The 18729-nt window shown below is 46.8% G+C and overlaps 1 protein-coding gene across 1 annotated transcript in view; it reads right to left on the reverse strand.

Moving 5' to 3' along the window:
• Nucleotides 1-18729, reverse strand: part of LOC115088464 (cullin-9-like) — a gene marked incomplete in the record, with an annotated part of 195027 nt that overhangs the window by 65601 nt on the left and 110697 nt on the right. Inside the window, 1 exon segment of the mRNA XM_029596738.1 lies at nucleotides 9186-9291. Coding sequence (XP_029452598.1) covers nucleotides 9186-9291 — 106 coding nt within the window.

Genomic DNA, 18729 nt, shown 5'->3' on the forward strand with positions numbered 1-18729 from the left:
GTCACGGGCCTGAGGTGAATTCCAATCCAAATCTGTGAAGGCAGGCAACTCCACGGTCTGATTCAAATGAAACTCCAACACGATCTTCGGTAGAAAGGAAGGCACCATCCTAAGGGACACCCCTGAATCCGAAATCCTGAGAAAAGGCTCCCTACAAGACAATGCTTGAAGCTCAGAGATGCGCCGTGCTGAAGTGATAGCCTCCAGGAAAATCATCTTAAGTGTCAAGTCTTTCAAGGTGGCCTGTTTCAAAGGCTAAAACGGAAGACCGCACAAGCCATGGAGAACCAGATTCAAACTCCAAGGACACACTGGACGAGCCGGAGGGTTCAAATGTTTAGCACCTCTCAGGAAACGCGTTACATCTGGATGAGCTGCCAGGGATGTCCCATCAATCTTCCCCCACAAACATCCCAAGGCCGCTACTTGAACCCTGAGAGAACTGCACGCCAAGTCTTTCTTCAGACCCTCCTGCAAGAATGCCAGAATATGGGCGCGCCGCGGGGACACATTCAACCCGCTACACCAGGAATCGAAAACCTTCCAGACTCAAACATAGGTGAGTGAGGTAGATGTTTTTTGCGCCTGCAGGAGGGTGGAAATAACGGAATCCATATAACCTTTCTTCCTCAATCGCCGCCTCTCATAAGCCAAACCACTAGACAAAAGTGAACCACTTAATCGAAAAATACTGGACCTTGTCGAAGAAGATTCGGTAGATGACCGAGCCGAAGAGGACCGTCCACCGCTAAGTTGATCAGATCTGCAAACCACGGTTGCCATGGCCACTCTGGAGCCACGAGAACGACTGAGCCTGTGTGAACCTCTATCCTTTGCAAGACTTTGACCACCAACGGCCAGGGAGGAAAGACGTACAGCAGAACTTCGCAAGGCCACGGAGGGTCCAGAGCATCGACACCTTCCCCCCGTGTTCCCTCCTGCGACTGAAGAACCGAGCCGCCTTCGCATTTCTCTGAGTCGCCATCAGGTCCAGGCGAGGAACACCCACCGACGAGTCACGAGATGCATCGCCTCCTTGGAAAGTTCCCACTCTCCGGGATCTAGATGCTGGCGACTGAGAAAATCCACCTGAACGATGTCGACCCCGGATATGTGAGAAGATGCTAGATGGATCAGATGGTGCTCTGCCCAGAGCATTAGCCGGTCAGCCTCCAATGCCACTGGATGTCTTCTGGTTCCCCCCTGACAATTGATGTAAGCCACCGTTGTCACATTGTCAGACAATACTCGCACTGATCGACGGCTCACCAGGGGGAGGAAACTGCACAATGCCAGATGTACTGCCATGGTTTCCAAGTGATTTATGGACCATTTCGCCTGCTGCTCTGTCCATCGGCAAACCGCACCCCAGCCGGGCTCCTCCAAGTTCATTCCGCGCTGCACGTGGGCCGGAATCAAGCACCAATGGAGACTGGACCTGGCATGTTCCAAGAGCAGCAATCGGATCTGGAACTCTTCCAACTTCGGGTCCCAACGAGAAAGTAACGCCCTCTGCAAGGATCTCATATGAGCAAAGGCCATAGAACCAAGCACCTGCAAGTAATCCCAAACCCGGGGTAGCGGTAGAGTAACAGCCACCGGATCTGCGCCGTTAACTTGTCGATTCGCTCCTGCATGAGAAAGACCTTGCCGACCGATGTGTCGAACTGAGCACCCAAGAGGTTCAGCACCTGGGACGGGACTAATTGGCTCTTGGCAAAATTGACGACCCAACCGAGGGATTGAAACTGGTCCACTACCGACTGAACCGCTGCCCTGCAAAGCTCCTCCGACTTTGCGCGGATGAGCCAATCGTCCAGATAGGGATGAACCAAAATCCCCTCCCACCTGAGAGCTGCAGCTACTACCACCATTACTTTGGTGAAGACGCGGGGAGCTGTCGCTAATCCGAACGGAAGCGCCTGAAACTGATAATGCTCGCCCAGAATAATAAATCTGAGAAACCGCCGATACTGTTCACGGATCCCTATGTGAAGATACGCTTCCGTCAAGTGTAAAGAAATCAAATATTCGCTGGCGTGGACGGCCACAATGACTGAACGGAGAGTTTCCATGCAAAAATGGGGTACCCGAAGTGCTTTGTTCACCTTCTTCAGATCCAAGATTGGGCGGAAGGAGCTCTCCTTCTTGGGAACCACAAAATATATATGGAGTATCTGCCGGTCCTGAACTCCTCTGGTGGGACCAGGACAATGGCTCCCAGCTCTTTCAACCGGCCCAGGGTTTGAGTCACCGCTGTCCATTTTGCGCGGATCCTGCAGGGCGACATCAAGAACAGGTCCCGCAATGGGCATGCAAAATCCAAAGCATAGCCATGTTCGATGATGCTTAGAACCCATTGGTCCGATGTAATCTTGATCCACTCCTCGAAGAAGAGAGACAGGCGGCCGCCGATCACCGGAACAGAGGAGTGGGCCAGGACACCTTCATTGGGAGGACTTGCCCCCGGAAGATCCCTGAGGACCCCCATCGTGGAGAGGCCTGCGGCCGCGAAAGGAATGAGACCAAGCCTGAGACCTCGTCGACGGCTGATGAGGAATGAAGGCCGGAGCCCTGCCCTGCCGCAACTTGCACTGTCCCCGGAACAGAGAGCGCACCAACCCAAAAGCCCTGGAGGTTCGAGGCTTCTCCTCCGGCAACTTGTTCACATTATTGTCCCCTAGGGATTTGATAAGGGTCTACAGATCATCCCCGAACAAGAATTTCCCTTTAAAGGGAAGATTGCCTAGCTGGGCCTTGGAGGAAATATCGGACTACCAGTTATGGAGCCACAGAAGCCTTCTAGCCGAGACCGCCGAAGCCATAGTGCACGAGGACACCTGAAGATCATACAAGGCATCTGTGGTGTAAGCCACAGCTGGCCTCCACGCGATCTGCCTGCTTCGCTTCCGCTGGAGGCAACTCCTGCGAGGTGAGCAACTGTTGCACCCAACGAATAGCTGCCCTTTGCATGAGGCTACTGCAGACTGCTGCCCTAATGCAAAGCGCAGAGACCTCAAAAATCCTCTTAAGAAGGACCTCCAGCTTCCTATCCTGAAGATCCTTAATAGCGGCAGCCCCTGCAACTGGAATTATTTTCCTGTCAGTGCGCAGTAACGGCAGATAGTATGTGCTAACTCCTCGTTAATGCATGCTAAGGCGAAAATCAGGGTCTCCGAAACCCCCCCCCCCCCGAACCATGGGAAAAACGAAATTCCCCTGGGGGGGGCCCAAAACAAAGCCCGACACGATATACCAACCCAAAGCACATCTCTATTTATATACAGTTTTTGGGGCTCTCTGATAGTAACTTACTGTACATTATACATAGTGTTTTGTGCTCTCTGATAACAGCTTACTGTATGTTATACACAATGTTTGGTGCTCTCTGATAGTAACTTACTGTACATTATATACACAGTGTTTGGGGCTCTCCGATAGTAACTTACTGTATGATATAAACAGGCTTTGGTGCTCTCTGGTAACAGCTTACTGTACATTATACAGAGTGTTTGTGCTCTCTGATAAAAATCACTGTACATTATATACAGTGTTTGGTGCTCTCTGATAGGTTACTGTATGATATACACAGGGTTTGGTGCTCTCTGATAACAGCTTACTGTACGTTATACAGAGTGTTTGTGCTCTCTGATAAAAATCACTGTACATTATATACAGTGTTTGGTGCTCTCTGATAGCAGGTTACTGTATGGTATACACAGGGTTTGGTGCTCTCTGATAGCTTACTGTATGTTATACACAGGGTTTGGTGCTCTCTGATAGTAACTTACTGTATGATATACACATGGTTTGGTGCTCTGATAGCAGCTTACTGTATGGTATACACAGGGTTTGGTGCTCTCTGATAGTAGCTTACTATATGATATACACAGGGTTTGGTGCTCTCTGATAGTAGCTTACCGTATGTTATACAAAGGGTTTGGTGCTCTCTGATAGTAGCTTACCGTATGATATAGACAGGGTTTGGTGCTCTCTGATAGTAGCTTACCGTATGATATAGACAGGGTTTGGTGCTCTCTGATAGTAGCTTACTGTATGATATACACAGGGTTTGGTGCTCCCTGATAGTAGCTTGCTGTATGTTATACGCTGGGTTTGGTGCTCTCTGATAGTAGCTTACTTTGTTATAAACAGGGTTTGGTGTTGTCTGATAGTAGCTTACTGTATTTTATAGACAGGGTTTGGTGCTCTCTGTTAGTAACTTACTGTATTTTATAGACAGGGTTTGGTGCTCTCTGTTAGTAACTTACTGTATGTTATACACAGGGTTTGGTGCTCTCTGATAGTAGCTTACTATATGTTATACACAGGGTTTGGTGCTCTCTGATAGTAGCTTACTATATGATATACAGAGGGTTTGGTGCTCTCTGATAGTAGCTTACTATATGATATACAGAGGGTTTGGTGCTCTCTGATAGTAGCTTACTGTATGTTATACACAGGGTTTGGTGCTCTCTGATAGTAACTTACTTTGTTATAAACAGGGTTTGGTGTTGTCTGATAGTATCTTACTGTATGTTATATAGGATTTTGAGCTCTCTGATAGTAGCTTACTGTATGTTGTATAGAATTTTGTGCTCTCCGACAGTAGCTTACTGTATGATATACACAGGGTTTGGTGCTCTCTGATAGTAGCTTTCCTTATGATATACACAGGGTTTGGTGCTCTCTGATAGTAGCTTACTATATGTTATACACAGGGTTTGGTGCTCTCTGATAGTAGCTTACTATATGATATACAGAGGGTTTGGTGCTCTCTGATAGTAGCTTACTATATATATTACAAGGTTTTGGCACTCTCTGATAGTAGCTTACTGTATGTTACACACAGGGTTTTGTGCTCTCTGATAGTAGCTTACTGTATGTTATACACAGGGTTTTGTGCTCTCTGATAGTAGCTTACCGTATGTTATACAAAGGGTTTGGTGCTCTCTGATAGTAGCTTACCGTATGATATAGACAGGGTTTGGTGCTCTCTGATAGTAGCTTACTGTATGATATACACAGGGTTTGGTGCTCCCTGATAGTAGCTTGCTGTATGTTATACGCTGGGTTTGGTGCTCTCTGATAGTAGCTTACTTTGTTATAAACAGGGTTTGGTGTTGTCTGATAGTAGCTTACTGTATTTTATAGACAGGGTTTGGTGCTCTCTGTTAGTAACTTACTGTATGTTATACACAGGGTTTGGTGCTCTCTGTTAGCTTACTGTATGGTATACACAGGGTTTGGTGCTCTCTGATAGTAACTTACTGTATGTTATACACAGGGTTTGGTGCTCTCTGATAGTAGCTTTCCTTATGATATACACAGGGTTTGGTGCTCTCTGATAGTAGCTTACTGTATGTTATACACAGGGTTTGGTGCTCTCTGATAGTAACTTACTATATGATATACAGAGGGTTTGGTGTTCTCTGATAGTAGCTTACTATATATATTACAAAGTTTTGGCACTCTCTGATAGTAGCTTACTGTATGTTATACACAGGGTTTTGTGCTCTCTGATAGTAGCTTACTTTATGTTATACACAGGATTTTGTTCTCTCTGATAGTAGCTTACTGTATGTTATACACAGGGTTTGGTGCTCTCTGATAGTAGCTTACTGTATGTTATACACAGGGTTTTGTGCTCTCTGATAGTAGCTTACTGTATGTTATACACAGGGTTTTCTGCTCTCTGATAGTAGCTTACTGTATGTTATACACAGGGTTTTGTGCTCTCTGATAGTAGCTTACTATATATATTATACAAGGTTTGGCACTCTCTGATAGTAGCTTACTGTATGTTATACACAGGGTTTTGTGCTCTCTGATAGTAGCTTACTGTATGTTATACACAGGGTTTTGTGCTCTCTGATAGTAGCTTACTATATATATTATACAAGGTTTGGCACTCTCTGATAGTAGCTTACTGTATGTTATACACAGGGTTTGGTGCTCTCTGATAGTAGCTTACTGTATGTTATATACAGGGTTTGGTGCTCTCTGATAGTAGCTTACTGTATGTTATATACAGGGTTTGTGCTCTCTGATAGTAGCTTACTGTATGTTATATACAGGGTTTGTGCTCTCTGATAGTAGCTTACTGTATGTTATATACAGGGTTTGTGCTCTCTGATAGTAGCTTACTGTATGTTATACACAGGGTTTGTGCTCTCTGATAGTAGCTTACTGTATGTTATACACAGGGTTTGTGCTCTCTGATAGTAGCTTACTGTATGTTATACAGAGGGTTTGGTGCTCTCTGATAGTAGCTTACTGTATGTTATACACAGGGTTTGTGCTCTCTGATAGTAGCTTACTGTATGTTATACACAGGGTTTGTGCTCTCTGATAGTAGCTTACTGTATGTTATACAGAGGGTTTGGTGCTCTCTGATAGTAGCTTACTGTATGATATACACAGGGTTTGGTGCTCTCTGATAGTAGCTTACTGTATGTTATAAACAGGGTTTGGTGCTCTCTGATAGTTGCTTACTGTATGTTATACACAGGGTTTGGCGCTCTCTGATAGTAGCTTACTGTATGTTATACACAGGGTTTGGTGCTCTCTGATAGTAGCTTACTATATATTATACAAGGTTTTGGCACTCTCTGATAGTAGCTTACTATATATTATACAAGGTTTTGGCACTCTCTGATAGTAGCTTACTGTATGTTATAAACAGGGTTTGGTGCTCTCTGATAGTAGCTTACTGTATGTTATATACAGGGTTTGTGCTCTCTGATAGTAGCTTACTGTATGTTATACAGAGGGTTTGTGCTCTCTGATAGTAGCTTACTGTATGTTATACAGAGGGTTTGTGCTCTCTGATAGTAGCTTACTGTATGTTATACAGAGGGTTTGGTGCTCTCTGATAGTAGCTTACTGTATGTTATACAGAGGGTTTAGTGCTCTCTGATAGTAGCTTACTGTATGTTATACACAGGGTTTGGTGCTCTCTGATAGGTTACTGTATGATATACACAGGGTTTGGTACTCTCTGATAGTAGCTTACTGTATGTTATAAACAGGGTTTGGTGCTCTCTGATAGTTGCTTACTGTATGTTATACACAGGGTTTGGTGCTCTCTGATAGGTTACTGTATGATATACACAGGGTTTGGTGCTCTCTGATAGTAGCTTACTGTATGTTATACACAGGGTTTGGTGCTCTCTGATAGGTTACTGTATGATATACACAGGGTTTGGTGCTCTCTGATAGTAGCTTACTGTATGTTATAAACAGGGTTTGATGCTCTCTGATAGTAGCTTACTGTATGATATACACAGGGTTTGGTGCTCTCTGATAGTAGCTTACTGTATGTTATAAACAGGGTTTGGTGCTCTCTGATAGTAGCTTACTGTATGTTATACAGAGGGTTTGTGCTCTCTGATAGTAGCTTACTGTATGTTATACACAGGGTTTGTGCTCTCTGATAGTAGCTTACTGTATGTTATACACAGGGTTTGTGCTCTCTGATAGTAGCTTACTGTATGTTATACACAGGGTTTGGTGCTCTCTGATAGTAGCTTACTGTATGTTATAGACAGGGTTTGTGCTCTCTGATAGTAGCTTACTGTATGTTATACAGAGGGTTTGTGTTTTCTGATAGTAGCTTACAATGTGTTATACACAGGGTTAGGTGCTCTCTGATAGTAGCTTACTGTATGTTATAGACAGGGTTTGTGCTCTCTGATAGTAGCTTACTGTATGTTATACACAGGGTTTGTGCTCTCTGATAGTAGCTTACTGTATGGTATACACAGGGTTTGTGCTCTCTGATAGTAGCTTACTGTATGTTATACACAGGGTTTGTGCTCTCTGATAGTAGCTTACTGTATGTTATACACAGGGTTTGGTGCTCTCTGATAGTAGCTTACTGTATGTTATACACAGGGTTTGGTGCTCTCTGATAGTAGCTTACTGTATGTTATACACAGGGTTTGGTGCTCTCTGATAGTAGCTTACTGTATGTTATACACAGGGTTTGGTGCTCTCTGATAGTAGCTTACTATATGATATACACAGGGTTTGGTGCTCTCTGATAGTAGCTTACTGTATGTTATATACAGGGTTTGGTGCTCTCTGATAGTAGCTTACTGTATGTTATACACAGGGTTTGGTGCTCTCTGATAGTAGCTTACTATATATTATACAAGGTTTTGGCACTCTCTGATAGTAGCTTACTGTATGTTATACACAGGGTTTTGTGCTCTCTGATAGTAGCTTACTGTATGTTATAGACAGGGTTTAGTGCTCTCTGATAGTAGCTTACTGTATGTTATACAGAGGGTTTGGTGCTCTCTGATAGTAGCTTACTGTATGTTATAGACAGGGTTTAGTGCTCTCTGATAGTAGCTTACTGTATGTTATACACAGGGTTTGGTGCTCTCTGATAGTAGCTTACTGTATGTTATAGACAGGGTTTGGTGCTCTCTAATAGTAGCTTACTGTATGTTATACACAGGGTTTGGCACTCTCTGATAGTAGCTTACTGTATGTTATATACAGGGTTTGGTGCTCTCTGATAGTAGCTTACTGTATGTTATAGACAGGGTTTGGTGCTCTCTGATAGTAGCTTACTGTATGTTATACACAGGGTTTGGTGCTCTCTGATAGAAGCTTACTGTATGATATACACAGGGTTTGGCGCTCTCTGATAGTAGCTTACTATATATATTATACAAGGTTTTGGCACTCTCTGATAGTAGCTTAGTGTATGTTATACAGAGGGTTTGGTGCTCTCTGATAGTAGCTTACTTTATATATTATACAAGGTTTTGGCACTCTCTGATAGTAGCTTACTGTATGTTATACACAGGGTTTGGTGCTCTCTGATAGTAGCTTACTGTATGTTATACAAAGGGTTTGGTGCTCTCTGATAGTAGCTTACTGTATGTTATAGACAGGGTTTGGTGCTCTCTGATAGTAGCTTACTGTATGTTATACACAGGGTTTGGTGCTCTCTGATAGTAGCTTACTGTATGTTATAGACAGGGTTTGGTGCTCTCTAATAGTAGCTTACTTTATATATTATACAAGGTTTTGGCACTCTCTGATAGTAGCTTATGTATGTTATACTCACTGTTTTTTCTTGCTGACTGATGACAGCATACTCTGTTGGCTATTACTCATTGTGTTTGGCTCTCTGATCGATAGCAATATGTTCACTGTACATTGCTCACCGTGTTGAGCTCTGTGTTGAGACTGGATGGATTTTCTCCTCCCATGACAACAATACAAGATGGCATGTAGCTGGATTCTTCATTTGAAACTTCTAGCAGCATCTGTCTAGTGAGAGGAGGAGCACATGAAGTAAAAGGGGAAAAAAGTATCAATGCGTTAAGGAAAAAAGGGAATAGAACAAGAGCAGGGAAAAAGACAAAGGAGAAAAATAAGAGAGGAGGGGAAAGGGAGGAAAAGATGGCAAGGGTTAGAAATATCAAATAAACCAGAAAGAATTGAGATGTGGGGACCAAATAGTCAAGCAAATCTTACGTAATACTTATGCTTGTTCTATTAACATCATCCTTAAGAGGGAAGAGACGACAGAGAAAATGGTGTCAGGATTTTAATCCACTGTCTCTTGCCCGCAATGGGCTTCAAACAGTATCAATTTTACAACACTTCAAATTCAAATCATATATCATCATTCTTCCTCAAAATAATTTTGTTTCTTTGAAAAAAATGTTTATTCAAAAATAAAACTATTCTTCCCTCTAAAAATATTATTTATTTATTTTTAATTTTTATATACCGACATTCTTACATCCGATGTAAATCATACGGGTTTACATTAAACAGAATAGCAGGAAATAAATTTCCATAGTCTAATACAATGAACATTTCTAATTAAAATTGTTAACAAGCGAAAAGAAAAGGTAAAGAATTGGAATAAAGGTTAAACTACAGAAAAATATAAAAGATTTTTTTTTTTTTTTTAGAAGCACAAGGGTTGCACAAAGGGGTGCACAAAGAGGAGAGCCCCTTCGGCACGCGACGCACGGTGCGCGGCGCCTGATGGTGAGGCGCTCTTCAACCGTCACCGGGGCTCCCAGTGACGTCAGAGGGGGGCGTGGTCACTCATCGCATCGCAGTCATTCATTTCCCTCACCTCCTGCTGTTGGTTCCGTATCTTTTTTTCCCCCTGCCGTTCAGTTTGGTGTTTAGTTCTAGCGGGGGCCCAGGATGGAGGGTGGCCTCCCCGCTCGCCGGCGCCTGATGGTTAGTTTTTAATCTAACAATCAACAATGGCTACCCAAAAGATGAATCCATTCAATTCCAAAATTCTCTTTTTACTCCAGCAATAGTTAAGAGTTGCAACAGCTTGTTCAGTGAAAAGCCTACTTGTTTAAAAGAATACTTTCTCTGATTCCGGTTCAAGCAACACTTTCACTTCACCAACTCAACATGCCATGTTTCAGCATCCAAATAATGCCTTCTTCAAGAGTTTAATAATACATTCTCTAAAATAAAAAAAACAAACACACACATTTTTAATATATACAAAACCACTGAATAATAATAAAATGCCAAAAATGCACACCCATCATCAATCAGAAGGACACTCTAGAATATAAAAACATAAGAAATTGCCATGCTGGGCCAGACCAAGGGTCCATCAAGCCGAGCAAACTGTTTCCAACAGTGGCCAATCCAGGCCACAAGAACCTGGCAATTACCCAAACACTATGAAGATCCCATGCTACTGATGCAATTAATAGCAGTGGCTATTGTTGCACGTTCCGGCCACATGGGAGCCACGACCGGGCCTGCTCACCTCGCGCTGCCCTCGATTAGGTCCGGTCTCACCGCTGCTGCCAGCTCCCACCGTCCCCGTCACTCACCACGGCCCTCTCCAGCTTCCTCCACACCGTAGGCCTCGCAGCGGAGCTCCCATCGGGGCTCCTCATCTTTGGCCGCCTCGGCCCTTCCCCTAGGCGCGTGCGCGGTCGATGTGCTCCAATTTAAAGGACCAAGCACGGGAACACCGATGGGGGCACAGATTGATGACATCACTTGAAAGTCCTATATATAGCGAAGCCCTGTCCCCAGGACCTCGCCTTGGCAATCGGGTCGACACCATGGTGTAGTAAGCTTGCCTATCCTGTGTTCCAGCGTCTCCTTTTTCCTGAGTCTCTGTGTGTTCCCGATTCCACACTCATGTAAGTACCTCTCGGACTGATCTCTGGTACTGACCTCGGCCTGTCTGACTACTCTCTTGTCTGCTGCCTGGAACTGACCACTGCCTGCCTGACCATGCTCTTTGTCTGCTGCCTGAAACCAACCCTTGCTTGCCTTGACTACACTTGGACTGACTTTGGTATTTGACCCCTGCTTTGGCTGACCACTTCTGGACTGATACTCTAGCTCTGACCCTTGCGCTTCACTTGGACACACTCTTCTGGCCTACTGTGGCTACCAGACCAATCTGTTTTAGAATGGCTGATCCTTTCTCCCAAAGGATTACTGTAAGTTATGGAAGCATTTCATAGACTATATTTTAATCATTTGGGAAGGAGGAGAGGTTGATTTTTCTGCTTTCATGTGTTGGTTGGGAGCATGTGAGTTTTAAAATTTGAAGTTTACTTCAGCCTGTGAGTTTTAAAATTTGAGTTTTACTTCAGCCTTCAGTGTAATAGGGTTGCCCTACTTGGATATTTTCATTTCAATTCAAGAGTGGAGCTTTGATTTTACGGTTTTTCATAAGCCAACAGACAGAAACACTCTACTTCATTTTGACAGTTGTCAGCCTAGACACCCTACGTGAGAACTTACCGATCAGACAATTTTTCCGATCAGACAATTTTTTCACCTGAGACGGTTTTGTTCTAATGTACATGAATATAAAATCAAGATCGTGGTTACCCTTCATACATCTTGAAGAGGGCTTACAAAAGAGCTCATTGGGTAACTCGTGATTTGTTATTGATGCCAACAAATAAAGAAGATAATTCTAGAATTAAATGTGTTTTGCCTCATTCACCATAGATTTTGTAAGTCCAACAAAGTATTAAAAAAACATTGGCCATTTTAAATTTGCATAAAAGTTTTGAGTCTGGCCCGATATTTGCATTGTGTTGAGGTCTGACTATTAGAGATAAAATTGTACATTCTGAATTCTATGGAACTGTTTTGGGAGATACTATGCCTATGAGGCTTGGGCATTACTCTTGCAATAATTGCTCTGTTTGTCATACATCTTTTTCAGGTCAAATTTTGCCATTTTCAAAGACAAACATTTATTTTTCTGAACTATTCAACTACTTGTGCCTCTGTGGGAGTCATCTACTGTATTTGGTGCCCTTGTAAGCTTTTATATATTGGAAAAAACAAAAGCAATCCTTGTGTATACACATCATTGAACATCGGAGTGCCATCAATTGTGATCGTGTTTGTTGTTAAGGATGGCCTCTAAAGGCCTTGCATTCTGTTGTACTCGGGTGTTTTAGTGTGCCCTTGAGCCTCAGCCCGACCCCAGACGGATCCAGGACCAGACCGAGGGTTGACGGCGTGTTCCACCATGGCTGACGGTCTATCCTCTGCCAGGCCGGCAAGCTCCCATGGCCAACAACAGAAGATGTTGGAATGTGAATGGTCCTCCGACCATTCCGAGCCCTTTCGGACCTGCTGCGTGGAACAGCATGGAGCAGCAGGCCTGGCCTGAGGTCGAGGGCAGACGGGCCTTGACACATAGACATGACAGCAGGGTCGATACAACGGCATTGCGGATGAAGACATGACAGCAGGATCGATGCAACGGCATCACGGACGAAGACTTGACACCAAGCTGATGCGAAGACATCACGGACCAGTGGTCGATGAGACGGCATCCCGGACCAGGGTCGATGCGATGACATCAGGAACATGACAAGATACCAAGATGATGCAACGGTATCCAAGACGAGACGAGGAACTGATGAAGTCCTGACAAGACGAGAAGCTGGGCGGAAGGACATTGGCACTGTCTCTCAGGGCGCCCTACTCAGGCCACCCATGGGACTGAGTCGCGGACCACCCTGTCCCACTGCGTGCCCTACACAGCCCGAGGAGGCTGGTCACGTACCATGCTGGGAGCGGGACAAGTGCAGGGAAGGATCCAGTCGAAGCAGAACTCCAACGACGGAGCCGATGTCATCCGAAGCTCTACCAACGGCTGGCAGAACATGACGGCTCAGGAGCAAAGGACACCAGTCCACCTGTAGGCTAGTCCACGCTCGGGCACACATCATCCAAGGGACCCCCGGCCTAACAGGTACCAGAAGGCTCCAGAGCGCTGAAGACGAAGACGCAGGAGCAGAACATCAAGGAACTTGGAACATCAGGAACAGAAGATCAAGACAAAACACCAGGACACCTGGACAGGGACCTCAGGCACGAACATGACTTGGCATGACAAAACGAAGCAACAAGAACTCCATGGAGAAGACAAGGAAGACCTGACGGAGCTCTGGCAGGCAGGAGCCTCCAGAGTGAAGCAACTCCAATGCAAGGCGAAGACAGACTGACGGAGCAGCCCTTTTATAGGGCTGGGCAGGAAGTCCACTTTCTAGGTGGGGTCAGCCACACTTCCTGTGGCTGGCCCTTTAAATCCTGAAGAGAGGTGCGCACCGGCACCTAAGGAGCAGCAGAAGAGCTGTGCAGGACCACGGACAGCGGCCTGCAACGACATACAGCATAGAGGGAAGCAGGGCTGAGCCTGGGCGCAGGCTCCGACGTCGGAAGCAGCTCCAGCCGCTGCAGGAGGCCCCGGGGGCAGCTCCAGCCACCACTCGAGCCCAGGGATGCGGCCTTCGCGCCACGAAGATGGAGCAAACGTCAGCAGCGTTCCCGGCCACGCAGCAGAGGGCAGAAGGCCCGCGACTCCGGGCCCGATGAAGGGAGACCTGATGGGCGGCCTCCGGGCCGCAGAGGAGCACAGAGTCCGTGGCTCCAGCTGCGTGGGAAGGCCGATGGAGGCGTGCTGCCATGTCGGCTGAAGAAAGGCAGCATGGTGAGTGAGCCTGCTCATGGGGAAACCCGCGGGCAGTGAGTTCATAACAGTGTTGAGGCTCCTTTGGTGCAAAACTACAGGAATGAAAGGTATGTCTTCACAGATCTGACTTTTGCAGTGATTGAGCAACCTAAATTGCCTGATCATGGGGGATACTGGCAGATTGCTTTTGCAGAAAGAGCAGAGATGGATTTATTATTTTGATACTGTCGAACCAAGGGGCATGAATAAAGAGAAAGATAGATTCTGATAGTTAAATTTGATAGGGTGTTTTGTTTCCCTTTAAGAAGAAGGTGTTAGTTATGTGTGGATATTGTGATTGACATTGTGTTGAACGTCATTGCTGTTCCTTTTAAATAGTAGGTGTGCCATTTGGGTTTAAATGCATCAGCCATTCTAGAGTGGAGCATCCTGATTGATGATGGGTGTGTGTTTTTTGCATTTCATTATTCTTCAGTGGTCTTGTATATATTAAATTGTTGTTTGTTTTTCTATTTTAGAGAATGTATTATTAAACTCTTGAAGATAGCATAGTTTGGATGCCGAAAGACTGCCATGTTGAGTTGAAGTGAGTCGGTGGATGATTCTACGCAGCATGCTCGCAAGCTTAAGTTGTTAGATGTCCATAGAACCTTGCTTCACTATCTCAAGGTTACTAATGAGTTCAGAAGATCTGATCATCTTTTTGTTTTATGGAGCGGTTCAAAGAAGGGTACCCATGCCTCCAAAGCAACGATTGCCAGATGGCTTAAGAAGGCTATTGGGTCGGCATATATTCTCAAGGGCTGTCAAGTTCCTGAGGGTTTGCGAGCCCACTCGACACGGGCTCAGGCTGCTTCATGGGCGGAGGCTCGGTTGGTGTCTCCGCAGGAGATTTGCAGAGCTGCGACTTGGAAGTCGTTGCATACTTTTGCAAGGCACTACTGGATGGATTTGGGATTTTCTGATTCCAGGTCTTTTGATGAAGGTGTCTTGTGAGCAGGACTCTCCAGGTCCCACCCTCTCTAGAAAGCTTTGATACATCCCAGGAGTCTGGACTGATCTGGGTACGTACAGGGAAAAGAAAATTGGTTCTTACCTGCTAATTTTCATTCCTGTAGTACCAACGGATCAGTCCAGAACCCACCCAGGTTAGAGAGGAGAGTCGTCCGCTCAGCTATAACCTTTTCAGCAAACTTCCATTCTTTGTTGTAAACTTGTACATTTTTTCAAGTTGTTTGACACGTTTTTAGTCAGTTTATTGCACATAGTGGTTTTTTTTCAGCTTGGGTACAGATCAATACTGAGCCACTGCAGGTGGCACCAGGGTTTTCAAGCAGCGTCAGCGAGGCTTTTCTCTGTCTCCATCTGCTGGCAGGAATGAATAAATCCAAAAGTTTGAAAATATTGGTGGAAGCATATTTTGGCTTGATGTGTTAACTTTATACCACGTAGAGGTTGTTCTGTCAGCTTCGGTTCACACAAAGATTCATTGAAACATACGGTTTGAGCAGGGGTGACTAAACCTTTCCTCACAACTGTACCATCATCTGAAGTACAGGTTAAGAGCCGTCTCAGATCTCACAAAACTTGCTGCATGCCCTCCTGACATCTGACAATCATATCATGCCCTTTATCTGATAACGATATTACAACCTGAAAACATACCAAACCCCCATTTATTTGATATCCACACCACTCCTTCCCCTCATCTGATAACCCCTCAGACACTCTTCATTCATGCCCATCCCTTCCCTGATAACCAAGCATTTAACTTTTCTTCACCTAAAAATCCCCACCCTTATCCTCCCAATGAAACAATCCTTCCCAATCCTTCCCATTACCACACACCTCACTTCCATCTATTCTCCCCCTCATACCAAATAAAAGAAAATTATTACTTACCTGCTAATTTTCGTTCCTGTAGTACCATGGATCAGTCCAGACAGTGGGTTATGTCCCCAATCCAGCAGATGGAGTCAGCACAAGCTTTGAGGGGGCGTATCCATATATACTACTACCCCCTCTGCAGGAGTTCAGTATCGAGTATATCAAAGCCAGAGTAGAAACCCCCGAAGGATCAAGTTTGTGGAAACAGATAATGAAAACAATTGTAACCGCAACAAGTAACTGCAAACATCCTACCAACTTGTAGGGAGCTGTGAAAAACAGCGAAAAGAAACGACTGTGAAGACACAGAACACTGCGAGCAAGAAGTAGCGCAGAGCTGAGCAGGATCAAGAACCCAAACGCGGTGGGCGTCTGGACTGATCCATGGTACTACAGGAATGAAAATTAGCAGGTAAGTAATAATTTTCTTTTCCCTGTACGTACCTGGATCAGTCCAGACAGTGGGATGTACCCAAGCTTCCCTAAATCGGGTGGGGTCCTGCGAGGCCTGCTCGGAGAACCTGCTCGCCAAAGTGTCCAGAGACTGAAGAGGCGAGGTGCAGACGATAGTGCCTCGAGAACGTGTGTAACGATTTCCAGGTGGCTGCTCTACAAATTTCCTGCGAGGATACCGAGCGAACCTCCGCCCAGGAAGCCGCCTGAGAACGTGTAGAATGCGCTACGATTCCGGGTGGGGGAGTCCGACCCGCCCCAATGTAGGAAGCAGCAATGCCGGCCTTCAGCCATCTGGCAATGGTAGTCTTCGAGGCCTGAGACCCCTTCTTAGGACCGGCCCAGAGTACGAAGAGATGGTCAGAGGTCCGGAACTCATTTGTAGCCTCCAGATAGAGGCGCAGAGTGCGCTTGACATTCAAGAGACGGAGAGACTTCGGCTCTGAGGAAGAGAAGGATGGCAACTCCACCGTCTGGTTCACATGGAATGCAGAAACCACCTTCGGAAGGAAGGAGGGAACGGTGCGAAGCGAAACTCCAGAGTCGGAGAAACGGAGATAGGGCTCTCTACACGACAGAGCCTGCAGCTCCGAGATGCGTCGAGCGGAACAGATGGCCACAAGAAATACAGTCTTGAGAGTGAGATCCTTTATCGTTGCGCTGCGCAGCGGCTCAAACGGTGGTCCCGACAGGGAGCGAAGCACAAGGTTAAGACTCCAGGAGGGACAAGGGTTCCGTAACGGAGGACGCATATGCTTGCCACCCTTGAGAAAACGAGCAATGTCAGGATACTGTAGAAGAGAGCCCCCATCGCTCAACAGCGAACCAAGGGCGGCCACCTGAACCCGTAGTGAATTATAGGCGAGCCCTTTTTCCACCCCCGCCTGTAGAAACTGAAGGATCTGAGGTACAGAAGCCTTAGCGGGTCTCGTGGCCTGGCTGGTACACCACAGCTCGAACACCTTCCAGACTCGAACATAGGCCGCCAATGTCGATGTCTTTCGTGCCCGCAATAGCGTGGATACTACCGCCTCTGGGTAGCCCCGACGCCGGAGGCGGCGCCTCTCAAAAGCCAGGCCGCAAGACAGAAGAGTTCTGCCTGCTCGAAAAATACCAGGCCCTGATGTAGGAGCTGGGGGAGGTGCCCCAGCCTGATTGGCCCGTCGATCACCAGCTGTAGCAGGTCCGCAAACCTGGGTCGCCTGGGCCATTCTGGGGTGATGAAAACCACGGTCCCCTGATGGCTTTCTATTCTGCGGAGCATCCTGCCCACCAGGGGCCATGGTGGAAAAGCGTAGAGCAGAAGATGTGGCGGTCACGGGAGGACCAGGGCATCCACTCCCTCCGCGCTGCGCTCTCTCCGGCGACTGAAGAAGCGTGGAGCCTTGGCGTTGAGAGCGGACGCCATCAGATCCAAGTGGGGGGCCCCCCACCGATGGACGAGAAGTTGCATCGCTTTGTCGGAGAGAGACCACTCTCCGGGGTCCAGCAGTTGACGACTGAGGAAGTCCGCCTGGACGTTGTCCACACCGGCGATGTGCGAGGCCGCTAGCCGGACGAGATGACGCTCCGCTCATTGCATCAGCAGCGCCGCCTTGAGCGCGGGCTGCGCGTGCCTCCTTGTCGGTTGATGTAGGCCACGGTGGTAGCGTTGTCCGATAGGATTCTGACTTCCCGGTTCCGAAGAAGCAGGGAGGAAATGTCGCAGAGCTAGCCGGACCGCTCTGGTTTCCAGACGGTTGATTGACCACTTCGCCTCCACCGTGGACCACGTCCCCTGCGTGGCGCTTCGATCGCAGACTGCACCCCAGCCTGCTAGACTGGCATCGGTGGTCACCACCACCCAATTTGGCAGATCGAGGGACATGCCACGGGCCAGGTTCGGCGGATCCAACCACCAGCCCAGACTGTCCCTGGCATTCTGCGGGAGTGGGAGAATCATCTGGTAGTCCTGCGATACTGGTTTCCAACGGGAGAGGAGCGCCCACTGTAAGGTCCTGAGGTGCGCGAAAGCCCAAGGTACAAGGTCGATGGTGGACCCCATCACTCCCAGGAGTTGCAGGTAGTCCCAGGAGGTGGGCTCTGGTAACGCAGAGAACCGTCGTGTGTGATCCCGCAAGGATTGAGCTTTGTTCTGGCGCAGAAAAACTTTGCCCAGTAGGGTGTCGAAGGTCGCCCCCCAAAAAAACCCAAGCGTTGCGAGGGCATGAGGGAGCTCTTGGAGAAGTTCACTACCCATCCCAGGGAATGTAGAAACCGTACTACTCGAGTCACCGCTGAGCGTCCATGATCGAATGACTTCGCCCGGAGGAGCCAATCGTCCAGATAAGGATGAACCAGGATGCCCTCCTTCCGGAGAGCTGCCGCCACGACTACCATGATCTTGGTGAAGGTGCGCGGCGCCGTCGCCAATC

This window comes from Rhinatrema bivittatum, chromosome 3, assembly GCF_901001135.1.
Source record: "Rhinatrema bivittatum chromosome 3, aRhiBiv1.1, whole genome shotgun sequence".
Taxonomy (NCBI): domain Eukaryota; kingdom Metazoa; phylum Chordata; class Amphibia; order Gymnophiona; family Rhinatrematidae; genus Rhinatrema; species Rhinatrema bivittatum.